This window comes from Trachurus trachurus, assembly GCF_905171665.1.
Source record: "Trachurus trachurus genome assembly, chromosome: 15".
NCBI classification, from domain to species: domain Eukaryota; kingdom Metazoa; phylum Chordata; class Actinopteri; order Carangiformes; family Carangidae; genus Trachurus; species Trachurus trachurus.
Genome location: NC_139906.1, coordinates 26,695,634 through 26,707,999, shown reverse-complemented (window position 1 = coordinate 26,707,999; position 12,366 = coordinate 26,695,634). Strand labels below are relative to the sequence as shown.

General features: G+C 42.8%; 1 protein-coding gene across 1 annotated transcript in view; it reads right to left on the bottom strand.

The window, feature by feature from the left end:
- The window catches only part of LOC310998022 (collagen alpha-1(XXV) chain-like), a gene marked incomplete at its 3' end in the record, with an annotated part of 54,206 nt that extends 42,151 nt beyond the window's left edge, over nucleotides 1-12,055 (bottom strand). Inside the window, exon 1 of the mRNA XM_083987906.1 lies at nucleotides 11,315-12,055. Coding sequence (XP_083844032.1) covers nucleotides 11,315-11,653 — 339 coding nt within the window. The 5' untranslated portion in view covers nucleotides 11,654-12,055. The remainder of the gene's footprint in view (nucleotides 1-11,314) is intronic.
- Nucleotides 12,056-12,366: the final 311 nt, after the last annotated feature.

The following is a 12,366-nucleotide window of genomic DNA, read 5'->3' as shown; positions in this document are numbered from 1 at the left end:
CTTGTCCTACAGTTGTCTGTCTTTTTAAAGATCTGAGACATCAGTCCATTTACGCGACTATGGGCACTTGACGAAAAGGGAACCTTCAGGGCTAAACGGTGAAGCCATCGTGGGTAAAAAAGATCTGCAATCAGAGTGACCGACAAACGCACAGTTCACATGTGATCGGTGCACATGTGTGACAGTTGATCTCATTAGACCAACAACAGGCTGCGTGTGATTTGACCCTGAGCAGAAAACAAAGCCAACACATTCTCCAGCGCATGACGGGTCAGTCCCACTGGCAGCAGCAGGAGAATGGCAGAGCAGGCTGTTTAGAGCGCTGCAACAGGTGCTAAAAGGGAATGTTATGAAGGCACCGTCATTCTGAGCACCGCCGCAGTATTCTGGGTACTGCCTGTCACGCCAATATGCCACTTATCCTGCTTTTTGGGATGACAGGCATTGATTGAATAAAAGGTCATTAAGGAAAAAATGTGCAACATTTCAGTGTACGAAGAGTCATTTTAACACATCTATAGCTCCAAGTTTTAGAATAGGACTAAATACATAGCAGTCATACATTCATAACTCCTGCAGTGACAGTCTGAGGGTCTGTTTCAAAAAGTTACTGAAGTATTTCCTGGTATTTCATTGACTGCAACTGTCAGACTCCATTCACAATATTGTAACGCAGAGAGCAGTGCAACCAGAGCTCTGTCTGCTCCACTGTCAACAGAAAAACAGCACCCAGTTATTCCTATACAACTTTAACTGTGTCAAAGGTCACATTGGTGACAGAATCAGATTGTCAATAGCCTTTAATTCATGTCCTGTTCATCAGCCTCAGTACAGACAGGCCCAAAACAACTGAATCATTCCACTTAAAAAGGAAAACCAATCGTCATCCACTACTCTACTCCATGTTTACCACAACAGACTCGCTCAGTACGTTTACATGACACTTTAAAAAACCCAATAATGGCTTCAATGTGTCTATATTAATAATAATAACTTTGATTCAAATATCGCCATTCAAAAAACCCAAGGTCGTCTATACCTGGACATCTAAAGAGCATGTAAACGTGTTAGTGCGTTCACACCAAAAGCTTCCAAAGCGCCAAAGCGCCGGAAGTCAATTCATTTTCAATGAGAGCCCAGCGACACTGAGCGACCAAAGCGTCACCTGGCGTCACCGCGCTTCCAAAGCGTCACCAGACGAGAAGTTGAGCCTTGGTTAACTGTAGGGTAATTAGCTATGACGCGGTTTGGCGGCAACCTGTCAGAATATAAAGATGTCCTTCGGCTGCCTTTTTTTTGTATTTTGGCTCCCCAATGACCAGCGCGATCAAACTTTGACGTCAGTCGTGTGACGACCGGCCAAAGCGGCTGAAAATATTTGCAGTTTTGGGAGCTGTCTTGTCTGAAGCCCACCCGCGAGCGTTTTTGACGCTTTGGAAGCTTTTGGTGTGAACGCACAGTAAGACTGGACTTCTTCAGATCCAACTAAAACTCCCAGATAATGTGATTGGAAACAGATTTCTTCTGCATGTACAGGATATGCTTTAATCTGACTGAAACTGGACAGTGCATGTGCACATGCTTCATAATAGCAGGGACGGCGCAAAGTGTAGCAGAAGGACTATTGTTGTAACCCTCCAATAGCATGCAGCGTTGTCGCCTGCCTTACAAAATCACCATATAGCGTGCATCTCATCTGTACGGTAAGTAACACATACAGCATGTATAAAATGAACAAAGCTGTCAGATCTTCTACCCTCCTCTGGTAAAACACTGGTAGTTTGGCTGAACTTTGATGTTTGATGTTTCTGGTCTTGGTTGGATCAAGATGAGGACTCCCAGCAGGCTGCTTCACTAATATTTTCTTCTTGGTTGGTCTCAGATGCATGTTGAGCATCAACCGTCCTGTTGGAGAAGCCATGGCAACTGACGTCACTGAGCCATCACCATAACTGATGAACATATAACGTAACACTCAGAGCTGATGTGACTGTTTCATCTGTCCACAGACAGTCTCCTAGAAGATTTCACTTCAGTCATTTTTTTATGTTTCACTCTCAAAAGTGGCTTTTCTTCCACAGCGTTCCTCTTTCCTTCAGAAAGCGACTGGACTGTTGTACCTTCATCTTAAAAGTCAGTTTGTATTGTTTTTGAAGTTTTCCTTGGTTCCTTTTCCACCATTCAAACTGTCCCTCTGTTCAATCTGGGGTCAATTTTCCTCTTGTGGCCACATCCAGGGAGGTTGGCTGTGGTCCCATGGACCTTAAACGTCTTGATAATATTAGCAGCTGTGGTCACAGGAACATCAAGCTGCTTGGAGATGGTCTGTGGCCATTATCCTTACCATGCGGTTCTTCTGAGAACTTTTCTCAATTGAAATAGGTCCAATTAGGGATGTCATGGAGGACTGTAAAATTTGAGAAAACTATAAATCTATACATTTTTGACGCCCAGTTTGTAATATCACTACAGTTTAACTCGCTACTTTATTTTATCCTGGCCACATACAAGTAGAATAGGCGAGAATTGTACTCTTTTCCACAGATTCATTTAATTTTATGGAAAACCAATCACACAACTGATTCACCATCTGTCCTGAGGCTTAAAAGTTAGTTTTTAAAGTGGTTTTAGTCTGCCAATTCAGGGATAACAAATCATTTTTCTGTCCTGTTGTCTGACATTAACCATTTATCGCACAGATGACCATATTCAGTCACTTTATTTGTTACTTTTGACAAATTATAATAAGTTCTTCAAGTTTATAATACATTTTTATGTGATAATAAATATTCCTTTAACTTTATCTGTTTTTTATAAACTTTGAATGGTGAGGAACTATACGTATAAGGTAACTTCATTGCGAAATAATACAAAACAATAATAACTAGTTTCATATATATTTCTAAGTATTTAAATGAGTGCCCTATAAAGGGTTAAGAGCTGTTACTGTCGCTCCAAACAGTTGTGGTTTGGACGCACAGTTTAGACAGCTGCTGAAAGTGGACCAAAACTTACATTAAATGAGTTAGAATGACTTACTTAATGCTGACAAATTATTCCATCACGATCGCACAGTGCTTACATTCTATTAGCAAGTGCTTTAGCAGACATTCATTTATGGATGACTGCAGTCCTCCATCTACTGGGGGGTTAAATGTAAGTATAAATTCTGTAACCCCTTTTGGACTGATTCCCTTTGACAGACATCTCATGTTTTCATTATGGAAATACTTTAACATAAGCTCACTATAAATCCTCACTGTGCATTTGTCACTATGTCTGTTCAGACTCAAGATAACTTGTAATTTTTCACAGTATCAATCACTAAACTGTGTGTGGTGTGTGTGTGTGTGTGTGTGTGTGTGTGTGTGTGTGTGTGTGTGTGTGTGTGTGTGTGTGTGTGTGTGTGTGTGTGTGTAGGGTTCCAGCACTTCCACTGCAGTCTGCTGTTAGCATTAGGGTTTTTGATTCACATACAATACACGAGTCATGTGTACTGTATATTCCCTACATAGGCATCATAGATACAGTATATATGTTTTTGTGTTTGTTTTGTGTTCGAGTATGTGTGTGTGTGTGTGTGTGTGTGTGTGTGTGTAGACCTCACACTGTAATGAGTGACAGCTCTGTGATAAACACACTGAGGAAACAAGCGAAGTGGGAGACTGTATTATTTACATTTCTACAACCGGTAATTTGGCCTCAGGCTCACTATTATACCTCTGCGCTCCGTGTGCACCAGGCTTCTAGCAGGTCTGCAGAGAGCACTTTGTGGTTAATTGTAAATGTTTAAGGGGCCATGTTTGGGGCAAGATAACAGCAGAGAGAGGGGGCAGTTGAGAGGGTCAGGCTGTTTCAGTGGCGATGTTAAGGATATGATAATTATTTTGGGGGTAGAAGGACTGAATTCTGGGACCTCAGTGAGCTTTTTTAACTGGTAGCGTAAAGCACCTGTTGACAATTTGCAGGAACCTTTAGATATTAGATATTCATAGTGAAAACATGTTTTGCTTATTCAAAGAAATGACCTTTTTTTCTGGTTGGAAAATGAATGACAGGACACGATGTAGTTTGTAAAAGCTGCAGTGACACCTGACTCTCTCTACTTAAACCTGTTAATTCACCATCACATGTTAAATACCAGGACTTGGTTTGCCTGCATTTATAAAGGCAAGCCAAGTGAATGCACCCTGGCTCTGTCTGAAGTTTAATACTGCAGCTTCCAATACCTCCAGAGTTCACTGATAAACACTGTTTCTCATTTGTTGAATCTGCACATAAACAGAAAAGTTCAAACCAAATCATGATTTTAAAGAGTTGCATGCTGTTGTGTAATATTCCTACATTTATCTCACTTTAAAGGGACAATGAGGAGTTTTGGAAAGCGAAGTGTTCTCATACTACATTTACCATGAGCCTCCGCGCGCACAGTGAAATTCTTGGACCGGCTCAAGACGAACGTCTTGCCAAGAATGTTTTCATTCATCAACAATGAAAGTCGGAGGTTCGAAGACGATCACATACCGTCATAGTTCCGACCATAAACGGCGATTCGGCGGCATTATTCTCATGACTCGCCGGGCAGCGTCCGCGAAACCGAAAGTAAGGAAACGCTGGTCGGCTTGCCCAGCATTTCCACCATTAATTAAAATAACAAAATAACGATAGAGACAAAACAATATATTTATCGAAAATGGAGCCATTAACAAGTGTGGGTAGCGTAGATTCATCAACATTAACGTGACACTTTTTTTATAACCAAATAGAAACTCCTCATTGTCCCTTTAAATATATTTTGATGCAATTGAAGAGAACAGAGAAATTCCTTCATTCAGTATATTTTCTATTGCAGACAAATTCAACAATGTGTTAGTGTGTACTCTCTGACCTCCCTGCCCCGACTGTGGTTCTCCACTCCAAGTCCATTGGTTCCAGCTGAAAGCTTAAACACAGCTCACTAATTTATAGTTTCATTTAAAAAAAATTATTCCCTGGACTAGTAAGTATCAGTAAAGTGGGAGTTTTCATGGTGCTTCTGTTGGGAGTTATTTTCAGAGGCGTATTAATCAACCTTTGGTGCTCTGGCAGCAGGATGTGTGTGGGACTGGGTCTAAATAGCTACAGTGTATACGTATGTGTGTCTGTGGTAATGAATAAAATGTGTACTATATTATTAATTTTTAATTTTAGAAGACATTAAAAAACCTCTACATGGCCTCAAACTCAGGACCAATAACTGCAGACAAAGGTTACTTCAAACATCACTCAGTGAACTGGCGGATTCGGCTGCAGTCCAGATCTGACTGGAATAATTATAAAGGACCAACTCTGCGCTGCTGGAACCAGGCACGTTTTCCATAACAGAGGAAACTGGTCATCATTGAAGGATACAGTGTGGTGGAATCTGGACAGTGTTGGGTGAAAGTACCACAGACTTCCCGCCCTCTCTCTACAGAACACCACATCTGTACTTGTGTCCCATTAATAATGACTATTTATACACACCAAGCTAAACAAAGAGGCAGGCTGCAATGCCCCAGGTCCATCTGGAGATGAAAACCAAGGGATTCTTCTCCCACTATAGGGATCTACCACCAGCATCGCTGACCGACTTAAACTGTAAAGAAACCACTTCTATTGATCAGCTGGAACATATTCTTACTTATATTAAAGCATTCCGTGTTTGGGGTCTTCTCATACTTTGCTATATTTTAACAAAAAATGTTGAAAGTGTTTGTTTTGCCTCCCATCTGCTTCAGCTATCTACTTATTTGTGTTTATTTACTGTGTCTGTTTATGAGTGTGTACACATGCACTTGCTGCACACATTTGCACGCCATGTGATATTGTCCCTGCTGTAGCTCATTGGGTTATTTTGCCTTGCTGGGACTTCTCCACTGTGTAATTATGGTGACTGTGCTCTCAGCAGCTGTACGTTATATGGGTTAATTCACTCTGACTGGGAGTGGCACCGCCTGTTGCTGGACTCATTACTTTACACGAATCTAATAAATCAGTTAGGTGTATTCTACATGAGGAGGAAAGATAGATAGAGGGTCAAAAAAAGAAGAGTCAGTCCTCCATCTACCCAATTTGACCAATATGCAATGTGTTGCCAACTCTTCTTTATTCTATGTCCCATATATTTATTGAACGCCATTGCTTGTGCTGCCTTCTCATTGACAATTGTTATTATTATACTTCTGATTGACTGTATACCTTTAAAAAAAAAAAGAGGCTATGGCCCTGAAAATACTCTGACCTCAGCTCTCAGATCGGTATCAATCTTCTCGTCTGAAAAGAATGCATGTGGTTCCCGAAATGTTGAACTCTTCTTTGTCTGTAATAAATCACCAGCTCACCAAAATAACACACTGCGTTGCCTCTGTCTTGGGTTTCTACTTGATATTTGCTTTGATGAACTTTTTATTTCAGCTAATATAATGAGGAGTGCAGGAGCCCTGCCCTTTAACAGAAGGCTCCATGTGCTCTTTCTCCTCCTGGTAAGTGCATTATACTGGGTCCTATTGAAGTGGGTCAGGGTGGAGGGGGATGATAAAAGTTAGGTCAAAGCCCAAGGAAGAAGAGAAAACAGGACTGCTGTGGGATTTCAATCACGGTGGGAGTGCTTGTTAGTGTAGCTGTGGAAGTGGTGTATGAAAGGGCAGCACAGAGGCCAGAGCCAGGAGCCACACATTACCATGGGATTTCGAGCACATATACAACCTGCTTGGTAAAATTCACAATTGTGAAGGGACGCTGTTCTACTGATCGGTCTTAATTAAACACTAGAACTACTTTCTAATGACCATCTAATGACACTTCTAACACAGAGCAGGTTTTAAGTTGCCAGGTTGGTTTATGGTTTCACTCACAACCATATAAGGCTTCCTTATAAAGGAAGCCTTTATAAGTGTTTATACATTTTTACTTATAGCTTTCGTACTGACAAATATTCTGTGTGATTAATTAGACAGAATAATTATTTTATCTTTTTAAAATCAGGATTTGCTCGTGAAAAATGTGATTGAAATTAACAAAAAACAATCACAGACAAGACAACACAATGGAAGTGAGTTAACATTTAAGCACTAACTAAATAGATATGAATATTTTACATACAAATAGCAAAAATAATCATATTTTTACCATATAGAATCATTTCTGCCTTAAATCAGTCAAGGTTAAAAAACCCTCACATAATGCAGACAATCCCTTAGAAGTTTATCACAATCCAATTTGAATTTTGATATTGAATGATCAAAATTTGCACAGAGGCCACAACTATGTTTAAGCTTCAATAACTTGATCAAAGGCTGATCTCAACTTCCTGCTTGTTTTTGATTGTGGCTACTGGAGGCTTTTTTGTACATTCTGCCTGACCACTATTGAATTGTTCTAGATGGGGCCATCAAGCCATTTTGCCTGACCCATATGTATGGCCCATACAAAATGTTTAGCAGGTCTAATACGTGTGAAAAGTTTCAGAAGATTTTGAGCTCATTAAGGCCATCAATTTACGCCATGCATTTACATTATGAACGGACCCCACCACAGCCGCATCCTTACTTTAACACACAACTGTCATACGAAGACATCAACAAGAACCTGAAGCATTTGCAGACCTCATTTGGAGAGGCTGTGAACAACCTTCTAGTAAGAGTATATATAAGAATAAAACTTGATATTCAATTTTGCCATTAGGTGGTGCTATGAGTGTCAGCATTAACCATTCTGCCCCACCCATGTGTGAGATCCCAAAAACACATTTTCACCAGGTCTGACACATGTGTAAAGTGTCTATCAGTGGCCACCTTGATTGTGCCCACTGACGTGAATCAGAATATAACAAAATGCCTGCATCTAACAATAAACCACGTCATTGTTGTTGTGTGTATTAGCTTTTGTTAAATAATAAAAGTGTGTGTGTGTGTGTGGGGGGGGGGGGGGGGGGGTTGATTTGGGCCAACTCCAATAAAACCTGCAAAAGCCAGCCAAACATGAGCCCTTTGAGGAGTCTTCAGTGCAACGCTACATATGATCCATCCACTCTGGACAAGAATGTCTTGAGTAGAACCCTCTCCATCCAAGTGAACCTTCCAGATATGCTTTGGCGCTTTTCCTCTCAAGTGCAGAAATTTCCTGCCAGAGAGCCAGAGCCCTCGGGGGATCATTTGACAACAGTCATTCTGACCAAGCTGAACGTTGGAGGCTGATGCCTGAACTTGAATGCTGGATCCCCCTGAAAAAAGGTTGACAACACCCATGGGTCCGAAATCAAAGCCTCCCGGTGGCTGTGCGGTTGTGGAGAGAAATGGCTGCTGCCTGGACGTGTCTGGAGAGTCACGCCCAACCTCCGTGGACCGTGACCTTTCGGTGGCCTGGGAGGTTGGTTGGTGGGATTTTCCTGCAAAGGGGCCTATACTGAGGGTGCTTCTGTTGAAAAGAAGAGTGACCTGCTCTCAGGGGGCTACGAGTACTGCTGGTGTTCCCAGGTTTTAGGCAAAGGTGTTCAACCCAGGTCAACAAACTGCTCTTTCACCTAGTTTACTTGTGCACTATGTTCTAAGGCTTATGGGGCTGCAGACCCAAACGTCTGGCCTGAATGATAGACAATGTCTTCCTGTACCCCTACAGTCATACTTGGCCATGTACCAAACTGTTTTGTCTTGTCTGTAACAACATCTATTGCACGTCTGCCCATCCTGGGTGAGGGATCCCTCCTCTGTTGCTCACCCTGAGGTTTCTCTGATTTTCCCTGTTAAAAGGGTTTTCCATGGAGTTTTTCCTCAGTGGATGTGAGGGTCTAAGGGCAGAGGATGTTGTTATGATGCCATGTAAAGCCCTTTGAGACAAACTGTTTGTAAAAAACGGGCTATACAAATAAAATTGCCTTGCCTTGCCTTGCCTTGCCTTGCCTTGCCTTGCCATTGCCTTGCCAAAGATCAATGTAGACATCAGCCTACCAACCCCCCCGGTTATAAGGCAAACAGCTGGAGCAAAGCGTCATTGGAGCTCTGCGTTGCCTGGAGAGTCCATGACAGACCTATGGCGAGGTGGGAGAGAGAATTCTCCAGACATCCCATCCAAGTTGCTACATTATAGCTCCTGGTAAGGAAAGGAGGTCATCAGTCCTACACTGCTGACGTGGGCAGGAGGTATTTGGTCTTAAGTCTTCATCTGGAGATGCTATCAGAGAAGCATTGGAATCATCATCATCATCATCAGGCATCTGGTCTGGTCTGGGCCACACTGGGCAGCATCCTTAATAGCAGCCAAGGCCCTGCAATCACTGGGTAGGTGGAGGAGCCCTTTGGGGTCAGGCCAGCACCTTTGAAGTTCAGTGATGTATGGAGGGTGTGCAGAGGGTGGAAACCAAAAAGTAGATGGTTGCAGAGCACGCCTGAAAACAGCAGAAGCATCTTAAGCCTCTGAAGGGGCAGCATCCTCAAACCAAAGCAGTGACACAGCCAGCTCCAATGGCTCGCTTAAGAATCCTCATTATTCTTCTGGGAGTCTGCATCTGACTCATGCTAGCCTGCTGCTCAGGAGGTGGGACTCCTTGTCTGTTCCATCTTGCTCCCTACAAGCTTCCCTGGGGCTGCAGTACACAATGCATCTTTGTCACGTCGGTCAGAAACAAGAGAAGTAACGCATGAAGCCAGACACGTAGCAGTAGCTGTGGAGTGAGATCAACTCAGCAAAAACATCATGTGATCCAGGTAAACAAAAGAATTACCAGAAAGTAGCATCGTGTACTTGATCGAGGGCTAAATTAGTAACTAAAGCACAAAAAAAGTACTCCAACAACCCTTAACTCAGTCACCACAGCAAGGCAAAACCACTTAATTGAGACCAGTGGGTGGAATAAAAACCACTAGCCAAAACAACACACAATCCACTAACTGCAACAAGTGGAGACGCTCAGTGATCAAAGAGAGGTCTGCTGGGGAAATAAAGATACTACTTACCTGTAAAAGTCGAAAGCCTTGTCGTCCTTAAGCGGACAAACCCTCAGCAGTAATGAGCACCAGCTCCAACCGTTACATTAACAGGCTACTGGCACTGACTATAAACGTATATTAATTCAGATTCAGATTCAATTTCAGAAAACGTTATTATCCCCTGAGAGGGCATTTTGTTTTGCGGCAAGCAGAACAACTCCAAAACACAATCAAATCAAAAAAAAAAAAAAAACAAGGACAGTGCCTTTAATTAAAGATTAAGACCTTTAATTGAAGGTAACCACATGATAGACATCTGCACTTAAGCAAAAAGATGAGAATTTGATTCCTGGGGGACTGGCACCCTCATCAGATCACACATCACTTTGTCAGTATGCATACTGTACGATGCGTATCCAGGTATATATGAAATTAGTTTTTGATCAAATAAAATAAAAAAATATGCAAATGAATATCCTTTTATAGATTATGTTATCTTAAAACATTATATAATATTTTTTATTATTTGAATTATATAGACACTGTAGTTGCTTTTTATTCACCAAAACTGCATGATTTGCAAATGATCTGTCAGCCCATTTTCAATGCCTTTGTGGCCCATCATTAGGGACCTCAAATAGGAACCAACACTGAGCTAGAAACCAGACACAGATATAAACCAAGGGGACAGAACTTCACCAAAATTGATGTGCATGCAGACAATCCCAATTTCCCTCACAGGAGAGGACCTGCACTGTCACGCTGCACTCACTGCTGCTCACAGTTTACACTGTAGCCTAAATTTTGCAATTTAGGAAAGGGGTAGAAATAAAACAAATAGGCTCATCATGCATTATAAAATATGTTCCAGCCAACCATAAATCTTCACTTGCTCCTTGATACGGAAATAACAGGGTGTCTGTCTGTCTGGGATTAAGAGACTTCAAAGAGAACAGTAACCTGAGAGTGGTATATAGATAGGTTAGATCTCAGTGTTCATGTTATGTTCTGTATCATATCCTGGATACAGTTAGAACCAGGATACATTATAAGTGTGAGGATACCAACACAAATGACAGAGTGGAGTCCACATTACTTTGCAGGACATTAAAAAACAGAGACCCCCACCACCAGCAGCAGTAGCAGCACCGGGAGTGTCAGCAGACATCTCACCCGGGGGGAAACAGAATGTCCAGGGGTGTTCTGGGGTTCTGGTTTCACACAGACCACTTGCAGAATTAGAATAAACCGAAAGGCAATTTATATCATGTCAAAGCCAAACCAGTCTGCTCCTCTTATAAAGAAACTCGTGAGATCATATATTACTGTTAATAAAACGTTCAGATTTAGTTTTGAAGTCAAACTCTCACCTCGTCCAGGATCTGGTCTAGTCTGCCCAGGATCATGGGCTCCACCTGCTCCAGAGACAACCTCCACGCGGAGTGCTGCGGGTCCCGCTGCTGCTGCTCCAGGCTTATTATCCTGGACTGCAATTCCGAGGTCCGAACAAAAACCACAATGCAAACTCCAACGCACAGGACAGACAGTGCGATGCAAATCGCTATGCCAGACAAATCTCTCCAATTTCTCCACACGGGTCGATCTGACGGTTTGCGCTGCTGCTGCTGCTGCTGCTGCTGCTCACCGCGGCTCCTCCACTGCTCAGCCGCCGACTTCCCAGTGACTTCCCATTTGCGATCCTGCTCCATTTCGGACAGTTAACTTTGATTCAATCCACAGCGGTGTCCTCTGTACATCTGGTGAAGAGCAACGCACGCGTATGTGTCCCAGCAACAACACAGCGACTCTGGGACGTTTTGTAGTGAAGTTTTGTGAAGTTTTGCAGATGTCAGACAAACTGTCTCCAAACTGTCTTGCTGCGCTCAGATCAGCAACTACATGAAAGTGAGAATGCGAGGCTGTCTATAGACCTGTCATCAGTCAGTCACTGATGAGGATGACTACTCTGATTCTCCTGCGTTCCGCTCCGTTTGCCCGTTCGCTGCTTCTCCTCTGAGCGATCGCGCTCTGGTGCTGCAGGTCCGTCGCCAGTGCGCGTCTCTGAAACCCGAGCCAGTCCCTCTCTCTCTCCTCTGCTCTGCTCTGCTCTGGATGCCGCGGGCCCTTCGCTCCTCCTCTGGGAGGCTTTAGGTTAAATACCGGGGAGGGATTCGTGGCGGTGTTGCTGCCCCCTTTGATCCGCATACTTGGTGAGGGATATTTTTAGGATGCTCAAAGCCGGGGCACAGTCACACTGCCGGGTACACTGACGCCGTCAGCTGTGTTGGGCGTTACGCATTAAAAGTAACGCGTTACTGCCGTTCAATTACTTTTTTTGCAGTAACAAGTAGTGCAACTCCTTAGTTTCTCAACTTAATAAATACAATTGGAACTTTCTAAATGGACTCGTTACTCGTTACTC